This window comes from Vipera berus (assembly GCF_964194415.1).
Source record: "Vipera berus genome assembly, chromosome: Z".
Classification (NCBI taxonomy): Eukaryota; Metazoa; Chordata; class Lepidosauria; order Squamata; family Viperidae; genus Vipera; species Vipera berus.
The window spans coordinates 97,942,319-97,966,456 of record NC_138205.1 but is presented as its reverse complement, the minus strand read 5'-3'; the positions used below and the strand labels follow the sequence as shown (position 1 = coordinate 97,966,456).

Below are 24,138 nucleotides of genomic sequence, written 5' to 3'. Positions count from 1 at the left end.
CATAGGGCAGGTGTGGCCACAGAGAACGCCCTCCCCCTGTGGATTGCCCGTCAGCAATCCTTGACCGGTGGTACCCTGAGGAGGCCCTCCCTGTGGGAGCGCACAGGACGATGGGAAATTGACGCTGGCAGCAGGTGTTCCCTTAGATAATCCGGGCCCATGCCATTTAGGGCTTTATAGGTCATCACCAGCACCTTGAATCTCACCCGGAGGGCAACCGGAAGCCAATGCAGCTCACGGAGAAGAGGTGTTACATGGGAGTATCGGGAGACTCCCATCACAACTCGCGCGGCTGCATTCTGCACCAGCTGAAGCCTCCGAGTGGTCCTCAGGGGCAGCCCCATGTAGAGAGCCTTGCAGTAGTCTAGCCAGGAGGTCACGAGTGCATGGGTGACTGTGCGTAGCGCATCTCGGTCCAGATAGGGCCGTAACTGGTGCACCAGGCAAACCTGGGCAAAGCCCCCCTGGCCACGGCTCCTATATGATCTTCCAAACTGAGCCATGAATCCAGGAGGACACCCAAGTTGTGGGCCCTATCAACAGGGGGTAACACCTCACCCCCCATAGTTAATGATGGAAAAGATTGGTTAGTCTGAGATGCCGGTATGCACAGCCACTCAGTCTTGGCAGGATTGAGACGAAGCCTGTTTCTCCCCATCCAAACCCGGACCGCTTCCAGGCAACGGGACATCACGTCGAGGGCATCACTGGGTTGGTTCGGGGTGGAAAGAAAAAGTTGGGTATCATCAGCATACTGATGATACCCCACCCCGAAACCACGAATGAGCTCACCCAGCGGCTTCATATAGATGTTGAACAAGAGGGGAGAGAGGACCGACCCCTGAGGAACTCCACAAACGAGAGGCCTCGAGGCAGACTTTAGCCTTTCCAGGGGAAAAAACACAACAATAACCAGTTGGAAGCAAGACAAGTTCATGTATCTACCTCACTAGATACTTAGGGGACTACTTGAAATGCAGTCCTTGATTATTTGGCTAATATTCATTTGAAATCAGAACTTTTCTTGCTGGGGACAATGGACAAACAAGTAGAAAAGACTTATAGATGGTTGTTTGGAGCATAGTAATCACAATGCGGGTATTATGTGCACAATTTGTAAAACCTCTAATATTTATAATGGAGGAATTGTTCGTGAAGATGATAGAATTGGCAGTGATGGCAAAATGTAGCAGTAACTATGTTTATTAGTGACTGGAAGTCCTTTACACTATGCACTTTTTTGCTGGAAACAAAAAAGTAAACTTATGATTTATGGATATGATTAGAAAGGGTAGAATATGAAAAGAAAGAAACTGTGATGTAAACTTAGGGAAAAAGAGTTAAATACAGAGGCATTGATATCCGCAGTAAAGATCAGGAGCTACTTTTTCTTTCTTTTTCTTTCATTTCTTAACTGTTTTTGCACTATTTTTTCCTTTCATCTCCTTTTTTGTTTTGCTTTAAATGCTTTTACTTTGTCCAATTTTAACTATTTTTAAAAAAGAAATAGATGCACTTTTCAATAATTTGGACTGAGCCATTTCCAGAGATGCAAGAGATGTATGACAGCATCAAATAAAATCTTTTTATTTGCCTTGGCCAAGTAAAAATATTATTTTTTATTTTTTTTATCTTTAATTCCATTTATATCCCGCCCTTCTCCGAAGACTCAGGGCGGCTTACAAGTCTATGTATATGCCTGCTTATTAGGGCTTTCGCCCCCCCCCAAACGGCATTATTACAAAGTCAGCTTAATTGCCCCCAACAATCTGGGTCCTCATTTTACCTACCTCGGAAGGATGGAAGGCTGAGTCAACCTTGAGCCTGGTGGGATGCGAACCTGCACTAATTGCAGGCAGCTGGTGTTACTTAAGGAGCCATTAGCCCACTGCTCCACCAAGGCTCTTAGTATATTAAGTACTACTATTCCTTCAAGAACTCAAAAAAGGAATGTATAGTACACCCTTCTCTAGTTTTTATATAAGAACACATCCAGAGTAGTTGAGCAACAGCATCTGACCAAAGATTATAAATGAAGATTACATGGATGTGTCTTGGTCTCCACAGTCCTTATATTACTGACTCACTGCTGCCAAAAATAAACAAACAGGGTTCCATTTTGAAACATAATTAAACTAGCATAAATCAGAATTATTCAGCCTGGTATTGGTTTTCCAGCTAGCATGGTAACTCACAATCAATTTGAGTTATTTATAAAAATAATAAAGATAGAATAAAAATAAATAAAAATTAAAGCTGATGGGATTACATTCAAAACATGTGAAGGCCATTACACCATATGTTCTTCTTCTAGTTGAATCAACAGGTTAGTGAAAAAACAATAATAGTCTGCTATCCCAGTCCTTGGGAAGTGATTAAAAATGCCAAAATATATTCCTCTCTAGTCATTATATTTTTTACATGCATCCAAAAACAATTTTCTAGTATTTAAATATTTAAGGTTATTTACTTATTTCATGTGTAACCTATCAAGCCTAATCTTCTAATATATTATTTTTCCAGATATAAAAATATATGATTTGGAGTCTATTATAAAATTTAGATTAGGAATTATAGTTCCACCCATATTCAAAATCTAATTAAGGATATTCCATAGATAGGAACATAGACATAGACAATGTTTAGTGCTTGTTATCAGATTCCAAAATGAAGTCTCTAATTAACAAAGGGAAATAATTACCTTCTAAATATTGATTGACTCAAAATGATAAATAGTGCTAGCCAGAATGCAATAGCAAGGGATGGTGGGAAATATAATGGAGCAATAGGTAGTGTCCCAGTTTCTCTGCCCTGATTATGGCAGGTTGATGATCAGTACCATCTCCAGGAGTGAGAGACATGGGGGATATCAGGTAGAGAGAGGCCTAATGAGAAGAGCTGAAAGTGTGATAAGTCAGGCAGCGTTATGTGATCCATTCTGATTTAGCTTATTTGAAGAAATCACACCACCCACTCAAGGGTGCAGGAATGGACATTGGGAAAGGTCCTCTTCAGAAAGTTGGACAGTTGGAATATAGTAGTAGTGATTAGTAAAAAGTGTGATTAGCAGATCATTACAGGGAAAGAGCTTTATGGGAAGAGTCATATTATGATCAATCAGTCAAACAATTAATAGGAAACTTAGCTCCCCTCCCCTCTTGGCTTCATAGCACAACCCAGTATTTGGATGCTAAATTGTTGAAAGTGCTAGGTGCTGGAAGTCTTGCCTTCAGGTTGGTTTTGGTAAATGTAGGTTGATTGATATAAATTCCTGCTCCTCCATGACTGTTGGAGAAAAAGAGCAGGCTTGGCATGCAAAACTAAAACCTAGCTTAATGAGGATAAAAGATTTTCTTATCCAAGACATGTTCAGTCAGATTTTGGTGGAACCACAGCCTGAACAAAGCTGAGTGCAAGAGATAGAGGATGCATCTCTGTGAATTATATATGTCCATGATACTATCAGCCTCAAACAAGGTATTGATGCACATTCTTTTCTTCCTCCCAGGCTATCACTCAAGTCATCTTAGTAATTTCCATTCAGTCACCAATCTTCCCTTTTGGGAGTTCCAGATTTAATTTAATTTAATTTTAATTCCATTTATATCCCGCCCTTCTCCGAAGACTCAGGGCGGCTTACAAGCTTAGCAGTAGCCTTCATTCTATGTATATGCCTGCTTATTAGGGCTTTCATACACCCCCCAAGCGGCATTATTACAAAGTCAGCTTAATTGCCCCCAACAATCTGGGTCCTCATTTTACCTACCTCGGAAGGATGGAAGGCTGAGTCAACCTTGAGCCTGGTGGGATGCGAACCTGCACTAATTGCAGGCAGCTGGTGTTACTTAAGGAGGCATTAGCCCACTGCTCTACCAAGGATTATCTATATATGGATTATCTATATATTATCTATCTATTATTTATATATTATCTATATATAAATGGATTATCTATATATCTTCTAGTTTGGATTCATACCAGGGAATGGCATGGAAAGTGCATTAGTTGCTGTTGTGAGTGACCTGCAGTACAACACAATTGAAGCCCTCTTGGTTGTTCTAGGTCTCTCAATTGTAATTTAAAAGTGAATGACCTACATGGATAGGTAACTCTTCAGAAGGGAGCAGCATCCTGCCTTTCCAAATGATTGCACCAAAATTTAAAGGGACAAAATACTACTGCTAATTTTCAGCAGCAAAGAAAGAGGGACCATAAAGGTCACAGTGATGTCTCAGGGGAAGGCAAATGTAACCAAGCTACATTATATAAACAACAATTCTTAGGAATAAGCCACACTGAACCCATTGATATTTTTCTTGAAGAGACAGTCTATTTCATTTCAAAGAAAATAAGACCATGCTATAAACAAACTATGAAAACATGCATAATGATGATCAATTTGATTAAGCATTTTTTAAAAAAGCTGACTATGGTCATATGTTTGTGTAACACTTTAATGGTGTGTGTGTATCCCTTGATGAACAACTCCAAATCAAAACCATCATTTTATCACACTAAGAGTAACTGAAGTATTCAAATAAGAATGGATTTGAAAACCATGTATGTGACAAAAATAGTTATGTAGATGGCACTATATGGTACTTCATCTCTACGTTAGTGCCACTGATTTTACTAAATATCAAAAACAGAGCCCATAGATCATGGGTGTCAAACTCATGATGTCACATAATGTGTTGTGATGTCCCATTGAGGCAGCAGAGTGGGCGTGGTTTGGGGATTACGCATCCGGCCCACGGGCCACAAGTTTGACACCTGTGCCATAGATCATTAACTTGTTTTTTTTAAAAAAACAGGTTAGGGCAACAGTTACTTGCCTTTAGGCACCATATGTCACTATCATACACAGTAAACTAAGCTACTGTTTGCACTTTTAACTACAGCCCAAACCACACAGATGGTTTGAGTGAGCCAGACTTTCATAGCCTGCAGCCCAATAGAAATGCTGTGTTACAATTTCACCATTTCAGCTAGAGAACTATGGAAAAGATGGAAGTCATCAAAGGATAACAGGTTAAGAAAAGTACATATTGAATGATTGTAAACAGCAAGACAACCCCCAACACACACATACTGCCAAAGCATAATGGGCAAAGCCAAGTCAGTTAAAAAACAAAACTGTAAATTCAGAATATTTTTTAATAGGAGCCTACTGTATATGGCTATAAAAAGGGAACAACTAAGACAAAGAAAGAAAAAAAAAAACAATACTGAAGATGAAAAACTGTGGCTCATTAAAGAGTCCTGAATCATAGTTCTTGCTGGCCCTATCGTAGCCAGAAATGACAGATAATGGGAACTGTGTTTCAACAATACCTGGAAAGTTATATTTTAAATTGTAGAAATACTGGCTTTTGTAATATTTAACTAGTTAATTTAGAAATAATTGCTATCTTTTTAAATCAATAAAAACCTCAATACAGGGAGGAAAACTATCTAAGTGGTGTGCTATTGATGAGCAACTTCTCATTCTCTACCTCAAGAGGAGTAAACCTGCTCTTGCAAAACATTTTAAAATTTATTTATTTTTTATTTATTTTTATTTTAATTCCATTTATATCCCGCCCTTCTCCGAAGACTCAGGGCGGCTTACAAACTTAGCAGTAAGCCTTCATTCTATGTATATGCCTGCTTATTAGGGCTTTCACACACCCCCAAGCGGCATTATTACAAAGTCAGCTTAATTGCCCCCAACAATCTGGGTCCTCATTTTACCTACCTCGGAAGGATGGAAGGCTGAGTCAACCTTGAGCCTGGTGGGATGCGAACCTGCACTAATTGCAGGCAGCTGGTGTTACTTAAGGAGGCATTAGCCCACTGCTCCACCAAGGCTCTAAAATTCCATTTGTTATTGTCTCCAAGTATGTTGTTCTTAACTTGAACTTGAACCTGAATCACAAGATGTTCAGATAGATTTCAATCCCCAGTAAAGCAGGACATATGACACTAGACAATTGTGTTGCATTAAAAAATCGCTGAAACTAATTGATAATGAGCCTATTCCAAAAAAATAAAAAATAAAAATGGGGAAATTCTACCAAATGGGGTGATTTGTGAACATAACTGTCTGACTTTACTATTCCTTTTTCCTTCTTGGCTAAAACTTCTGTGAATAAGTCAAAAATACAGATTCAAGTGTAAACGTCATGACGGCAGATCTGTATCAGATGTAACCAAGGCTTGATGTCTAGAGTGTAGTCTATATTTTTTTCTCTCTTTTTTTTCTTTTGAATTTGTTCTTCATTGAACATATTCAGGCAATTTAAATCCAATATTACTTCATTGTTTCTGTGTTGGGAGCAGAGGAGGAAGTCTGCATTTTTGTCAAGGGAATACGTATGCAAAATGCTGTATGTAGTTGCCCTAACATCCATTTTACACTCCCCCATTATTACAACAAACCAACCATCTTATCCATCATGCTGTCAGCCATAGAGGGCTGCCTTATGAGGTAGTCCACAACCCCAACAGGAATTGCAGCTCCACTTTTATTGTAACATTCCATTAACAGTATCTTGCAAGTCTGAAAATTCCTTGTGAGGGCAGGCTGCTTAGAAAATGGTCAGCACCTAGCCAGCTATTGTCCTGTTCCTTTAAGCCTTCTCTCAATCAGGATAGCAATTAGGGCTATAAAAGCTGTGCTGAGAAATAGCTGGAGGTGGTAATGTTAGTGTGTGGAAGAGAGGGAAGGAGAGGTGCATGTTTTATGGAAATAAAGCAGCACAAAACAGCCTAAAGTAGTTAGAAAAATGTTTTTTCTCCAATCATAGGACTTGCAAGGTTGAAGCAGAATAGTAGATGTAGTAGTAATAAGAATGGAATAGTGAACAGTGAGTACTAATCTGTGAGTGGCGAGGCTTGTTGCCTGGGAACCTGGGCTGTTGTCTTGAAGTCTACTTAAAAGAACTTGTTACATTCCCCACCCCTTCATTTTTACTCTCATGAAAATTAGGGATCCTTCCTTAAGAGTATGCTTTCACCACCCCTCTTTTTTTGGATACAAATTGAATTTATCTGATGATGTATAGGCTGTAGCTCTTCCTCGTGTCTTCCAAGGTTATTCCCACATACCATTACAAGAGGCTATGGTGGCAGATTTTGACCTCATATGTAATTTCTATATTTTTCCCAGAACAACACTGAGTAACTGCTTATGAAAATGCCCTCATAAAGGAAAGGGATAGGACAGATCTCACAAATTCTCAAACTAGAACAATTTTGACCAGATATGGAAAAAGCAACAAGTATATGTGATAAGGCTACTACCAATCATGAGGCTACCATTATGAAGTGAGAGATACATGTCCAGACATGAAATAAAGTTTTACTGTGTTTCCAAGTAAGATTGGCCAGTTAACAACCCATTGTGATTGCTCAAAGAAATGAGTTTTCTTCATTTTTAAAAAGTTTGTTTGCCTTAATTTGGGGGATTTTTAGCAGCAAGCCACACATAAACTATGATAGTTTCTTGCTGTGGTGTTGGAGATGCAGCAAGAAGAGATATCTTTGCTTTGTTCCAGTAAACCTTTCAGTTATGTTAAATGAATAAAAATAAAATCATTAGAAATTCAAACAACCATATTTCAGAAATCAGCTGCCAGATTTATTAATCTACCTGGAAAAATGTGGAATAAAAACAGAACTTAAAATAAACTCTTTTTTAAAAGGTACAGTTTCAAAACAATTTCAGATAACAAATTCTTATACCATTTCTCCCCCTGGGAATTATCTTTTTCTTCAGTGAATCACTACCATATACAGTATATAGATATAGATATATATTAAATATTAAGACATTTGACTCAGGTTTTCTTTTTTCAACTACCCCATTCACCTAATATTTTCTCTTGAAATAACTGTTCCTTGCAATAAAACCATGACCAAAAGTAATCGCAGAACTTCTTATTTAAGGGGGCCATGCATTGGGTATCTATGTCAGTTAAAAAGTGGCTCTGTAAATCTGGATTAATCCATACTTTTCAGAACAAACACCAGCAGCTTGTTCTGTTTTTTTGCAATCAGGTGACATGCTCTGAATACCCCTGCCCATTAAAAAAAATGCAAATATGATGCAGGAGATTAGAGGTGTATTCAGTTATCCCGTGAACTGACACCAGAAGACTGATAATCCCAGGTCAAATCAAATGCTACCTTTGGTGCTATCAATAAGGGTGGTGAATTAATATTTTGCAGTAAGAGGGGTATTGGATGGAAATAAAAACCTTATTTCCTCCCTAATTGACTCAATATGCTTTTATGTCTGGCTGCCTGAAAGAATAAAAGTACAATTATTAAGCAGAATGTGTTCAGGTTTCTAGTAAAAATACATGCTTCTCCTTGTAAGGACTCTTAGCAATGTATACTTTGTCGCCTCTTCTGCTTCACAGCCAGTTTATTAAATATGCCTTGTTAGAAGCAAGCATGTTTCTAAGCACCTACTCTAACTTAGCAGTTAAGAATAAAAAGCCTTATTTTAGATTCTTGTTAGAGGGTCAAAATTGGCAAGAGGGCAGGTGTGCAATCACATAAATACCCTGCCCTTTTGTACCTATACATACAAGAGGTAGGTCTTCAATTGTGATGTTGCACCTGCCACTTTAGAGATCTTGACTCCTTCAAAGATGCTTGTGTTGTTAAAATTGGGGAACATATTTTGGAATTTTAAGTACCTCATTCAGAAAAAAATATTGACAAAGATGACTATTCACAAAATGGCTGCCATGATGGATGCAGCCAGACATAAATCGCCCATCTACCAGATGGCAAATGCATATATATTCCCAGGACCTTTACCACCTCATTGACATAAGTATATTCTTAGTAGGCAAGCAGACATTCCCCATTATTTTTTTTAAAAAATAAAAGCAGAACTATGATTGAAGACAGCTAGAAGCTGGCACTCTGAAAATGCTAACCCCCCATTTTTAAGTCAGGTGAGGAGGGAAGTCTAGGGAAGGTCAGTGGAGACATCTGTAGGCATAATGATTAAAATCACTGATTCTATTCCAATGGTAGCTTTAAAACAAACAAAAAACCCCCAAATTTTATAGCCAGCTAGATAAACTTTGCCATTGGACAATGGCAGGAATAACATGAAGTGCTTTTTGCAGAGATTTCTGTAAGGTTAACATGCCATGGAATTTTTAACATGCACACATGAAACTCTCTTAATGGTTTTAGGGTGAAAGAGATGCAGACTCAGTGTGCTTTGTTGTAGCTGCGCTTTATAGTGGTTAATACTCATTTAGTTTGAAATGAATTGCATTATAAATCATTTATAAATTTATAGGGTTCCTGACTAACACTGAGTGCAAAGTAAATCACCACATCCTGGCATCTCTGATATCATGTCATTTACAATGAAACATTATTTTTGCAACTAATAATTATGGACTCCTATCCAACCTTTCTCTATTTCAGAGTTGATGGTTCTGGACAAAGCATGTATATGATGAGTGGGATGGATGTTCTGGAAGAGAAGTGTTTGAAAAACCACTCTCCAAACTTCAAACATGCTATCTATTATTTTGCTCCAATGCAAAAAGTTAACATTGAAGATAAGGTCTTCTTAATATTTTTTCCTTTAATTTGATCTCAAGAATAACATATTTGTCGTCTTTCCAATGTTGCCTTTCCCCAAAATTAAAACTTTTGAAGGATTTCCCAAATGTACCTGATCCCATTTACAATTAGCGCCCCTAACAAAATTGTTAAGCATCAGTGCCAGCACTACATTAAACAGCCATAAAAACAAAGAAAAAGAAAATAACTGTATTTTTGATATTATGTATAGGTCTCTGCTCCATGGAGCATTATAAAAGATTCAGATGAGCTCCTCTTTAGCAAGCTGGAGAGTCCTATCCATGTATCAATGCGCATAAAAGCTGTTTATAGCACAGCTATGGCATAAGCTATTTTTTTTAAGCAGTAAAAGTTTCAAGTCTTCTATTTTGTCCTGAATGCTACCTGTAGTTACATAATTTCTTATAAAGAGCATAGTAAATTCAGCAAAGAGAATATTACAGGAATAAAGACAGCAGCAGAAGCGATAGCATTAGCTAGTATGTATATATGCTTATCAACATAACACAGCAGTATAAAGGCTTAAATGCATATTATCGGACATCGTATCTAAAAATTACTAAAGTACTTATTTGTGTATTGGATATTTTTCTGAAGGATTGAACTAGAATAATGAGATATTGAGAACTAGTACAGTTAATTCTTATTGATTAAATAACCTATTTATGGATCAAAGAAGGTGGAAGGACAGCATTCTGTCTTGCCCTTTGTGATCACAGTTCTGTACATAAAGTTAAAAGAATATGCTGAATGGTTCAGTATGAATAATTACTACACTCAGGTGGACATTGAAAACTTGAAAATGATTAAATGTTGTTGTATTTGCATAACAAGATGGCACCAGATAACAGGAGCTAAGCTAGAGCCTTGCAATTATAAGCACAAACCAGGAACTGTGTTTTTCAGACCAGAATGAATGCTTTCCTTGTGTACAAGGCAGTGTCTAAGATACATAGATATGTTTTTAAGGAATAAAATAAAAGTAGACCCTGTCTTTTAAGGAACAAAATTAAAAATCTAACTCTAATTCTTTTCAAATCCAGCATCTATTATTGGTCCCTAGGTCACAGAGCACATATTCTGAATGTTCAAAGCTCAGTAAGGTGTAAATAATGTCTAACAATTAAAAAAAGACAGGAAAAATGTCTAGACTGTAGTGAAAATGGGAAAGAGGGGAGAGTGTCCATGACAGATAATTCTCCAAGTAGTGTATAAATGGTTATTGGTCATGTCTAGAATTAACTGTACTATAGGTACTTAGAGAACATGTACATTACTTTTAACCAAGTAAGAAACAGAATCAAACTCAGACATAATACAGCTTTGTTGTACTTAAAACCTGTATTGTCCAACCTTGTCATCTTGTTGCAAAGAATAAACAATTAGATTCTAAACTTCCCTTTTCAAATAAAGTGCACTTTCCATGTCAGACTACAGGAGTAATACAACAGAAGAAACCCCTTTATAGTACTATTTTATTCTTTTACAGTTTTTAATTCTTATTCTTATAAAACCAACTGAAGGGAATTCAGCTTTTGTCTTGGTCTCATTAAAGAAGAGAAGCTTAGGATGAAGAAGGGGCTTCACTACTGTCACTCCAATTAATATACATAGCCTTCATTATAAGGGTGGGTATTACAGCAGCCTCCTTCTTGCATATAGACCATACTCTCATCAAAGTGGGACAGAGGGACAGTGTCCTCTTCATTGATATGACGTTCGACGTCAGTTTTCAGCAAGGGACGCTGGTTATCCGGAAAGGCCATGGAGAAGAGGGCTTCAGGGTCACAAACAAACTTGTACACGTATCTCTCTCCAGCAACCTTAGGAGCAATGTTAAAGAAGGAGAAGGGTGGAAAAGAGAAAGGCTGTAAGAAATAAAAGTACAATTTTCCTTTGCAGCCATATATGGGCATCAAAAATTATTTTGTGCATCAGGAACACAGAAAATAAGATGCACAAGAAAAATGGGGCAAAAATTAGATGACAATGAATGACACTGGAAGATTAATGGTTTTACTATTTTAAAGAAGTAATCACACTGAATAGGGATTTTCAAACTTTTTCAGGCTGCAGAACCTTCATTTTAAAAATATCCTAGAACTCTTGATAAGAGGCAAACTCGAGTGATAGAAAAATTGGGTGAGTCTGAGTGAACTTTTTCTTTTGTTCTTAGTCTGTCATGGAACTCTACCAACATTTTCTAAAAAAAACAAAAAACTAGTAGGGTTCATGGAACACAATTTAAAAAATCCCAACATAGGGAATTCTTTTGAATTGCATTACTGTTGTAATTTGAAAAATATATTGAGCAATCCAAACCTATGACTCATTGTTAATAAGCTTCAGCTGTTCCAAATGCAGGAAAAGAAGAGGGACAAAGGAGGAGACAAGTGCCAGACAAGTGCCCACAAGATTAGACAGGCCAAGGACAGTCTTATTAGTTTATATATATATATATATATATATATATATATATATATATATATATATATATATATATATATATATATATATATATATATATATATATATATATATATGAGGGACGCGGTGGCTCAGTGGGTTAGGACACTGAGCTTGTCGATCAGAAGGTTGGCAGTTTGGCGGGTCGAATCCCGAGTGCCGCGTAACAGAGTGAGCGCCTGTTACTCGTCCCAGCTTCTGCCAACCTAGCAGTTCGAAAGCACGTAAAAATGCAAGTAGAAAAATAGGGACCACTACGGTGGGAAGGTAACAGCGTTCCGTGCGCCTTTGGCGTCTAGTCATGCCAGCCACATGACCACGGAGACGTCCTCGGACAAGCGCTGGCTCTTCGGCTTTGAAACGGAGATGAGCACCGGCCCCTAGAGTCGGAAACGACTAGCACGCATGTGCGGGGGAACCTTTACCTTTACCCATATATATATATATATATATATTCTTGAGCCATATCGAAGCTTGAAGCAATTGAAGTTAGACTGTACCACATCAGCTAATGCTGTATTAGTTGTTCCTGGCTGTTTAGGCCAAATAGGGTTGATTTTCAGTTTTTATTTTATGATGGATGAAAAGTGTATTGGAAGCTTTGAGTTTTTATATACCATCAAGCTATTTTGATGTGGAGGATGACTAAACATGATCAGAAAAACATTCATCTTCAAGAAAGTAAGTTGATAGTGGACTCCATCAAGATGTTATTTTCACAAAAGCTCAGAAAGAGGCTGTGGTCATTTGAGACAAGTATAGTGGCAGAAATGTTATCACTCTGAGTGTGTTTTATTATGACTACTTTTCACAAAGAAACTGTAACAGGAAGTTCGCGTATCATTCAATGACAGTCTCTTTTTCATCTCTATAATTTTGTGAAAAGTTCTTGGAAGAAGACAACATGTGTTTTTTTTCTTCATTATAAGGTCTGTTTTGCATGTCTTCTTACAACTTCAACCAGCAGAGATATCAATCTGATGTTAACTTGGTTAACATCAACCATATATTTTCCTAATCACAGACCCTTAAGTTTTAAAGAAATTATTTTTTCTTATCTGATAAAGTATTATAGTAAGCTTAAAATCTTAGGAATGCACTAATGGCCTAATGAAATACTGCTTTCATCAGATTTTGATTTTATTTTCTCCTCTGAACCCATTCGTGTTTTGGTTAATTAGTTTTTACAGACAATATTTAAAACAAATGAGTAAAGTTGGCTTTAAAAAGGCAAAGGCAATTATGTTTTAATTAAGAAAAAACAATAGATATACTGATATTGAATACACTTCTATAATTATTCTGATTCTTGGTATAAGTACTGGATTAAGTTGAGGAAACAATACTGAAGTCCCCAACAAGCCACTGAAATTGAATAATCTTATGAAGTGTATATCTTCATCTCAATGGAGAGACCTTCAAATATTACAGAACTACATTATCTAGTAGCCCCAAGTAGTACAGCTGATGGATAAGGATTCTGGCCACTATCATCTGGCAACATATGAAATCTCCTAATCCCTCTCTCAGCAGTCATAACCTTTTTATTTATTGATTTATCAATTTTATGATTCAAATTTACATAAATTAATATTAAATTAAGCAAATATATAAATTAAGCAAATTATTATGAAAATAAAGTCATAGGATAAGAATGACATGCATAGCTTCAATCATAAAAACAGCTGCAGTGTCAAGACAGAAAACAAATTTGAACCATTATAATTACAATCATATGTGTATATATGTGCATGTACAGAGAAATAGATTTTTTTTATAATCAAGGATAAGTTTTCTATTTACTTTCTGAATTTTTTAAAGAAACTACTGAACTCTGCCTCACATTCGAGTCTTGCCTCCTTAAAAGGTTTTGAAGGAAGTTAAAAACATACTGTGTAAGAGGGTTGCCTGTTTCCTGACGTGAGAGTATGTGAAGGAGAAAAAAAATGAACAGAGGCATTAGGAAGCCAATCTCTTAATGATGTGAAAGATTTTACAAAATTGAGCAAAACCTTATTAAAACTTTCAATTTACATCAAGGTTCGAATTGTAAGCCATGGATTTTGAAATAATGGGCTGGGGAGAAGGTTTCATAAGGAAATTAAAACTTAAGACATTTAATGCACTTCCTTATATTGGTCATACTGGATAATGCAGTTTAGAAATACGTTTAAAACCAGTTTAACATGTAATATTTCACTGAAATATACAAAAAATGTATAAATTTCTCACCTTTTGCATGATTCCCTTTTCATAATAATAGCGAAGTGAACGGCTAAGTTTATCATAGTTCATGGCTGGCCTGTTTTTTTGAATCCCCCAGCGACGTGCCACCTGTCACCAAGAGAGATTAGCATCCATCTGTTACATTTTATAAAATTTGTTTTATAAATTTGATAAAACTGGCCTTTAACTGATCCCTTCCTGTGAGTTTTAAGGTCTCCTGATCCAGAGAATTTCCATCTTTAACTCTGCATTGGAAGGTACAGAAGCAATGTGCATTTCCTATTATGTAATATAGCAATATTATATTGCACTGTGTTATGCCATGTTATATATTAGTATAAAACCTCTATTTTGTGAGTAACATTACCTCACAATAGGGTTTCAGATGCCATTCAGGGTATGTCATCAATAAAGCCCTATGTGGCATAGGTGATGTACGATACTGCCTGTCTACCATTATCTATACTTGCCACACCAGATCTAGCAAGGAGGACATGCTACAGGTTCTTTTCATTAAAAGCCTTGCTGTTCTCCAAGTCATTTGGACTGGATGGTTAAGTGAGCTTGTGCTAGCTAATGTTGTCTTTATGAGCTGGGTGTGCTGATAAATCAGAATCAGAATCAATCTTTATTACGGCCACAGACCAGCACAAAAAGATTAAAATAAATACATTCTCTAAAAAAATATTGGAAAATAATTAAGCAAAGTTGTAATATGAATGAGGATCTTTAGGTCTTTTAAGTGTTTGTTTCCTTATTATCATTGCAATAGCACAAAACCTTGCTGCTACATGAGTGGTGGCTAAATTTGAATCCTGAAGGAGATGATTCATGTAGAAATTATCTGATCTCCCTAGAAATCTCTGTAATAGAGGGAGAACATACATTGATCTGATGTCCCTGTCAAATCTGCAACACAATAGGACATGAGCTGATTGTAGCTTTGGGCATTCAGTTGATTTAGTAAATTGTTTTTAACCCTTGTGGCCTTTCAAAGTCACTTTTTTGTCTGAGAGAGATGGCCATATAAATTTATGTTTTAATATCATTAATTGTTCAAACAAATTAATACACAATAAATAATATGCAAATAAATGCAGTTTTCCAAAATGTAGACATCATATAAACATATAATTGAAAAGAAAAACTGATGAAAACAAAAATGAAATTAAAAAAATTACGGTAGCTATATTTTTTTTAAAAAAAAATGTTTGCTAAATATTTTTTTTAAAAAAATTAACAAAAGTTTTTCCTAATGCACTGTATATTGTTGTTATGTTGGGATGCAACTGAATCAAGATCAGCATATTTCTATTTAGATGAACAATTTGGCACTCTCCTGGAGAACAAAGCTTGGAGAACAACCCACAGCCAAAATCTAAAACACGAGCTACAAACATTCCTTATTATTTCAAAGCTATATACTCTTCCTAATTACATAATTTCATTCCTTCATATTCTCTCTTTTGCCTAGTAGTAGGCACTTGAGCTCACAGAAACCGATCAGTTTTCACTGTTTTATCTATTTTGGTTTCCATCAAGTATCTTTTCATCATTTTCCCAAACGTATCGTCAAACCATACTATTCATAATCATAATTTTAAAACTTCTTCCAAACACTGATATTCCTCTAAGTTCAAGCAGCAACTCTAGCCCTTTCTAAGAATTCTTCTATTCTCTTTTTTAGGATAAAAATAGATTTCAAGCAAAATAGTTTCTTTGCATCTGTGTGGAGATTCGGGATTTTATGCTTTCAATATGATAGAATCTGAAAATCCACACATGGCATATGAAAGGGTTTATGTTTTATGATCTCTGAAGGTGTGCAGAATCAGAGATCACATGAAAATAGATATAAAGACAGAAAAGGAGGCTAAAAGAGAATGTACATAGGCCCAATTCAGATAGTAAGAGCTGTGGTAGAATTAGATTCTTTAGAAAGTAAATTTCAAGACAATAACACGCTTAAAATTTGGTGAATGAAATCTTAGGCAAGGTGTTGGGTATAAATGTGTACAATAGACACATCTGATCCCCATTTGTCACTCTTACTGATAAAGGGAATGGTTATTTATTGGATTTATATTCTACTTTTCTTCCATTAGCTCATTGTGAGGTACACAGTGATCTCTCCTCCTATTTTATAATCAATACTAGTGCTGTTGGGCTGAGAATGGGCAGCAACATGCAGATCAGTTAGACTGCAAGTCCAATGCAGTCAATTCTTGCAAGCTTTGATGTGTATGGAGCCATACATCTTTACAGAATCATAAATATTTAAGGACTTCAAAGGCTCATTATGCATAAGTCCATATTACTTTTGAGTTTTATGAAGAAAATACAGAAAGAAAGAAGAAAAAAATACTGAAGCAATGTTTTAAAGTACAAAGATATAATACAGCATCTACTCACCTCTTCTGGTTCAATCAGCTTGAACTCCATACCTCGGCCAGTCCAAGCAATGAAATGAGAGTTTGATGGATCATCAAGAAGAGCTACCAAAAACTGCCACAGCTGAAGGGAACCACGCCGTTGGTATGTTGGTCCTTCACGATACATTCCTGGCTCCTGCTTGATGTCACCTATGCAAAAGAAAATGTGGGTTACTTTATTTCAGTTCATTGGACCCAAGGATGGAGTAAATTTAATATCAACAAAGAAAAAAAGAGAAATGCTATTGTAGCAAGAGAGAAGACAGAAGTGAATGGTATACAGGATATTATTGGTGACTTTGAGACAATGCAGTGCACTATAATTCTTCAGAAAATAGCTAATTACAAATTTATTAAAATACAATGTTACTTACTTATTCCAGAGTCAATTCATACAGTATGAAAGTAGTTATCAAATGCTATGCAAGATCCAGCTTTGGAAACAATGATATCTGAAGGACTGTATGCAATACATGATACAATCTCTCTTTAGATACAAACAGAGTATGCATCTTTTGCTATTGCTTGCAAATTCTAATATGAAAAACTTTAACAGTATTTGAATAAGATTTAATAGGATTTTATTGTACGGATATTCAAATTTTATGGATCAATCAGTTCCTGTTTGGTATATTAGAAATGCTTATACGGTAGATTCATATTTCACATGGCTTAGCTAGGCATTAATAAATCTTCTGAAAAGCACTGTCAGTTGAGAAAGTGTACACATATACATTAAAACTCAAAAATAATCTAACATATTTTTCCCACCAAAACTAATAAAATGCCAAACACATTATTTTTAAAACAATTTTATTTTTATTCAGTAATATTATCAGCTAAAAGTTCATAAATTAAATTGTTACTCATTTATGAGTACTACAAATATTTTTAAATGCAGAATTTCTCACACTAATGAATGATTTTTTTAATAAAAAACTGCATCATATAACAATTCAATTAGTTTTGCATTTAATTTAGTCTGTTGATAGTAGATTCCTCACCACCATACAGATGAAAAATTTAGACAACTTTTATCTCATTATCTATGAAAATTGAATGAGTCAATGTTATTAAATAAGCCCTCTGAATAAATTTAAGGCTAAGCCCTCTGAATAGATTTAAGGCTGAAAATTGGATTATTAAGTATATAATGGTGTTTCCAGGAGCATCTTTTGGAGGAAAGGGGAAAGTGAAAATAGTGGTTTGATTAAAACAGTATCAAATGTTTACTTGCGTCACATATAAAACACATATGAAAGAAGTGATGTTTCAATCACTTCTTACAGCTGAAGAATATTTACTGAAATATTTTTTTTTAAAAAAAATTGCAAAGCTAGAAAGAACCATTACAATTCCTATGTTTCCTTTTTTTGCCACCATAACTATCCCTCTATTTTTTTAAAGGTTCTATATTAGTATGGATACCACCATCAATTCCACACATAAATCACTTAGCTGTCTGTTTTGCAAAGCAGCTTTCCCCAGTGCTGAAGAGGAACACAATGAAATATCAATTCACATTCCTTTGTAATTTCCCTTCAGAATACGTGCTGGGTTTGATATCTGATAATGAGAGGAATATGCTTTGCTTCACATGACATGTGATGTTAGTTAGCTATCTTAAAAATTATTTTAAACACAGTATGTGGTATTATATATCCTACTCTTTGGGCATCAGTTTCAAGAAATACAAGAGATTATAACAATCAACAAAACTGTTGACACACATAGAAAACCAGACATACTTGTGCACTATAATTCATCTCTTTAGGGATAGAAAAATAAGATAAGAGGCTGGATTATTAGTAAATCCAGAGTAGCTGCTTTCTGTTCTGCTTGTTAATTATGAGATCAGTTTTCAATAAATCTCTAATAACAGGTTTTATGTCATTATCAATGCATTTGAAGTCTACCTATGACTGCTTGGAATAATTAGAAGTAAAATAGATTGCCCCGATTCTGAATTTAGAATTTTTGCTTTCAAGAACAGAGCAATATGATTGCAAAACATGTTTTGATTTCTAAAAGCAAAGGTCAACAAAACAAATAACAAATTATATATTTATCTCTCTTCAATTTTATCAAGTAAAAAAAACCCTTTTCTTCATTCTCTTTTGATTTCATTACTTAGAACTCCATAAGCAAGCCTGGATAGATAAACAAATAAATGTATGCCCATAACATACCATCAAATTTCTCTGGAACAACACAAGTGTCATCATAAAATTGTCTTGGTCCTTTTTCATACATACAACCTGTAATTTTATGAAAAGCAGACACATTACTCACTTGAAACAGATTATTAAAATACATTGCCCTTCCCAACCTGGTCTCCTTCAATGTGTTCAAAATTTCAGAGTTCTTATCTAGAAAACATGAGGAATTTTGAAAATTGGAATTCAAAACTGAAAAAATTCCAAGTAAATGCTACAGCTAAGGATCAAGATACATATATTTTATGTTCCAGGCTGATTAGAATGTTACAGGTTAGAATATTACTTAGCAGTAAAACAATCTGCTAAGAGAATAAAATATGAATCCCCAAAATTACTATATTGGCATATATAGATAAAATTATGGTTTTTCCCAAGTCAAATGAAAATATTGAAAAGCTTCACCTATCAAGTGTTTCTTCACACACATAAAAATGTCTTGCCTTGAAAGGAGGCCCAAGGAATGTAATTAATTAATAGTGAGAAAAAATATGCTGATGGTGATGGCATAGATCTAGTTTATTTTATTTATTTTATAGTTACTAGTAGTACAAAGTATTGTCAAGTGAAGGATTAGAATTATCCATTCTCCCTTTTCCTAAATTTAATCTTACAAGCTTTATTTTGTTATTTAAAAGCAAAGAATAGTGATTTCAAATAAACTCTAGTCAATTGTTAAGGAAAGAAGTTACTATAATAATAATTTATAATTATAAATTAGTTCTCTAAAACATTTAGAAACTATTTAAAGTCACAATTAAGTTCACAATTAAATGAATTTATGAGGAGTTAAAACAAGTGTGAACACTTTTTTTCTTGTCATGAATTTTATTGACTGGCCTTGTTAGCATCACTGTTACTACATTTATAAAAACTGGTGTTTTATAAAAACACTTTTCCCCTTTTCTATATTCTTTACTTTTATAAAAGTATGCAGTATCTATCATGTACAAAGTAGGTAACTAGGCAATGCCCAATATGTTCAAAATAAACCCAAATAATAAATTGTAGCTTGCCATACTACTTTTTGTCTTAGAGAAAAGATTTCAATTTTTACTGTAGTAACCAGAATTGTCCCATAAACTAGTTAGAATATGCTTGATGAAAGATGAAGTAAAGAATTAAAACCATCCAGACACAGGCCTGTCTTCCAGAGCTTACACTGTCTATTTAGAAAAAACAAGTGTCCCTCTAAGAAAGCTTGTGTTTCCGGAACAGGCACCACAGTTTTACAATATTTTTCTAATTCTGTTCATTTGTCTAAGCTAAAATCCTGCTTTTAGACAAGAAGAAAGAAAAATTCATGCATACATATAAGGGCATATACAGAGAGACTTAACTTCTGTTCTGTTTGGGTGAGTGAGGAAGCCTTCTTGCCTCATGTAAATGGAATGGCAACTAGGCACTTCTGAAATGAGAAGGCAATATTAGTCAGAGGATTGTTTGATTGAGATTGTGCACATGGCAAACACGAAAATAATGTTGCCAGCCAGATTTGAACAAAATTGTTAAGATGTCACTAAAGCTTGGTTCCATTTAGAATCTATATCCTAGTAAAGCTCCTAGTAAAGCACCCTTAACTGGGTGAATTTGTGAATCATGGGGGACGATGTATCTCAAATGAATTAACTTACAGAATGCTGGATCCATTACTCATAAGGGAAGAAAGTTTTAGAAAGTTTTTGTCTTATCAGTGCTACTGCACTGCTGCTGTTCAGCACTACTGCCACACTGCCATACTCAAGTGATTTTCATTTACAGCTTTCCTAAGACCGTCCCACAAATCACTCAGGAAATATGGGAAGATTGCATAGGTGGAAGACCAATGAGCAATTTGGATTAGCATCGTGTTTAGATAAAGATATATATCTGAAAGGATGGCTCAATGGGTCATTGATTATCTAGTTACAACCAAATTCTAAAAATTCAAATCATTCCATGTTTTCTTAGGTTTCCAGTCATTTAGATATTCTGATACTTTATCAACTGATAAAGCATAGATTTTGAGCATAGTATTTTGATGGAAAGTATATTCACTACAAAAGTCTACAAATATTTGATTTTTTCCAACTGAACTATTTGCAAGCATTTGGCTGATATTAAAACCAATCATCTAACATAATCAGCCACTCCATCAAACTTCAATGAAACATCAGACTTATGCGTAAGTTTATATTATTTTATTCTGATGTTCAATCAATATAAGCAGAATACATAATGGAGTTCTCAAACACATTTAATACTCTGAGTATTATTGCATTGGGAAAGTTTGTTCAAACACCACGTTTGTTCAAACACCAAATATTTTCCTTTTATTTGTTTGCTCTAATAGAAGTGGAGATAAGGAGAAATTATGTCTACCTTGCCAAGGTTTTTCCACACCCTCTTGTTTCTTGGAGCTTTTTATTGCTGTTGTTTGGTGATTTAAATGTGAAATAGGTAATTGGTAGTGGAAGTAAAATTAATACAATTGTCATATGTTTATTATTTGTTTATACAATTTATATAATTTTCCCATTTAACATATAATGTGGGTGTTGGGAACTTACATTTCAGAGCCAGATGCCTTCCTATTATTTAATTTCAGCTAGTCCCCAAATATTCCAAGAAGTTTGGAATATAAGATTTATTCTTAAGTAAACCAGTAATTTACTCAAGATTAGTAAATTACTCAAGCAGTTTGTTTCTCTATTGGCATAACTTTTAATTATCTACTTATTAGATTTTTACCAAATAAATCTTTATCTTTAATTACTTTATAAGTAATTCAAGGCAGAGAAAAACATTTAATGATCCTTTCTCCTATTTTCCTAACAACAACCCTGTGAGGTGGATTGGGCTAAGGTAGGACTAGAATTCAGTCTCCTGATTTCTAGGCCAGCAGTTTCAACACACATTTTGTGCCCAATACTTGCAGTTTTTCTGAAGGATATGAATTTTATTCTTAAGTTTCAATTCCATAGCAAACTCTTTGCATGTATTATTATAGAATTTTAATCTTAACATTCTGACAAGCAAAATGTAGTTTGCTATACTATCACATTTTTTCTTAAATTATCTCTGAAGAATTAAAGAACAACAACAAATAGCAAAAGGACCAAAAGTAATTTACTCAGTGTGGTGTGCAGTCCTTTTCCAAAATGCAATCCCCAATTTCACTGCTCACTGACTAGTGATATGTATCAAGGAGAGGGAAAAGAAAATAAGATTTTACAACAAATTCACTAAGTGAGTGTAGCCACTAATAAGAATAAGAGCATCTATCTGTTTCCTTATTCCACATATCTTTATTCTTTTTTTAACTATAAACTATATCTGTTACATTAGACTTGCGATACTTAAAAGATTTTTTTAAGTCAGTTAAAAATACTAACAGTGCAAGGCAGAATACTGTAAATGCAATCAGTCCTCCCATTAACAACAGCAATTCTTTCTTCCATCCCTGTAACATTTAAGCAAACTTACCTGTGTTATGATAGCTTTTGGGGTTGTGTTTCCCACCTCAAACTTCAAACTAATAGTAGATACTACTAGAAGAATGGAACATGTAACTTCATATCAACATTAACAACATAATATAGAATGTTTGCTCTAGCTATGATCTCATATTACTCAAGCATTTGTAGCTTTGCATGTAGCACAAGATTAGTTGTATTATAAAATACAGTATGTAAGCAGGATAATGGAGAGAAGTGTTAAAGCACCAGAATGCCTTCCCCACCTCTATTTGTCAAATCAAATCCTGATTCCGTATCCTGGTATGCAATCCCTATTTTTACCAGGAGGGTGTTAAACATCACAGTATGCCCAAGAAAAAAGAAAAGAAGGGGCAGAATAATCATACTGAGATTAAAAAAACCTATAGAATAAATTTTACTACGTATCACTGAATCAAGAGTACATAGAAGCTCTAATCACTGTTTCTGTCTTGGATCCATTTATTTCTTGAAAGAAAATGACCATGTGTTAAATCTCTGCAGTGTGAAGGCTTTGTAAGGCACCAAGAACATATAGTATATAGAGTTCTTGATCATATCTGCACATCTTTAGCAATACCTTTGATATAAAAAAATATCTAAATGCACAGGGTACATCTCTATTCTCCTCCCCTTTTCAATGTCTTGTTTTTGAAAGCACAGTCTGTACAGGTGTTCCTCAACTTATGACCATTCCTTTTGTAATCATTTGAAATTGTGATGGAATTGAAAAAAAGTGAGCTATGACCACTTTTTATACTTACTACCATTGCAGCATTTCCACAATCATGTGATTCAAAATGACCACTGGGGTGTATTTATAATAGTTGCAGCATCCAGGATGACATCATCTCCATTTGCAATCTTCCTATCCAGCTTCCGATACCAAAGTCAATGGGAAAGCCAAATTCATTTAATGACAGTGTCAAAAAAGGTCACAAAGCAGAGAATGGCTGTCTCATTTAGTGACAGAAGTTCAGATCCCAGTTGTGATCATAAGTTGAGAACTACCTGCATGGGCAGTGAGCAATCTGATTATTGATGATGGAACCTGTAGTCCAAATGTTTAAATTTTTAATATTGCAATTGACATGTTAGCAGTCTTCATGCTATCCATCACTTCATATTTAACATAGTCATATGATTAAACACTACACTAAGATTTGAAAAGAAGACTCTCCTGTTTTGATGTTTTTTTCCCCCAAAGACCTAAAGCCTTATGATTCTAAAAGTGCTGTTGGTTAATTTATGACTATCAGAATGGGTCAAGCTCTAATCAAATTTTAGAAACATTTCCAAAGTGATTATTCAATCAAATGACTATCATGGTTAATTAGGAGCCATAAACATTGCTCTGAAGTTCATCAAAGTAATGACTTAACCAGAAAAAAATACTGCCAATTAAATTCCCTGCTGCTTTCATTTCTAGTTTATCTAATAAAAAGACCAACAAATGAAATTTAACATTGCAGTTTTAAATTGTGCTAAATGTTTGACTAATATTTAGCAATAATTTAACTAGTGAACTTGCACTGGTAGATAATGATTAAAAAACTGTGTCACTGTGTATATTTTGAAAGTTGATGGCCTTTTTGAAAGAAAGGGGGAAGAATAAAAAGAGCAGATTTGATAATAACACTTGAAACAAAACAGATGGGTCAGAACTATTGCATCCAAAGTTAGTACTATAGAACAGCTTAGTGTTTTTCAACTTTATCAACT

At 35.0% G+C, this 24,138-nt stretch overlaps 1 protein-coding gene across 7 annotated transcripts in view; it reads right to left on the bottom strand.

The window, feature by feature from the left end:
• Positions 1-11,201: 11,201 nt before the first annotated feature.
• ETV1 (ETS variant transcription factor 1) overlaps positions 11,202-24,138 on the bottom strand; it is a gene marked incomplete at both ends in the record, with an annotated part of 92,991 nt that continues 80,054 nt past the window's right edge. For 6 of the 7 annotated variants that reach the window (XM_081345724.1, XM_081345718.1, XM_081345720.1 and 3 more), the window contains 5 exons: positions 11,202-11,423; positions 14,299-14,400; positions 16,705-16,874; positions 18,914-18,982; positions 20,268-20,348. In XM_081345724.1, coding sequence (XP_081201850.1) covers positions 11,202-11,423; positions 14,299-14,400; positions 16,705-16,874; positions 18,914-18,982; positions 20,268-20,348 — 644 coding nt within the window. The remainder of the gene's footprint in view (positions 11,424-14,298; positions 14,401-16,704; positions 16,875-18,913; positions 18,983-20,267; positions 20,349-24,138) is intronic. The other variant, XM_081345719.1, reaches the window with a different exon arrangement.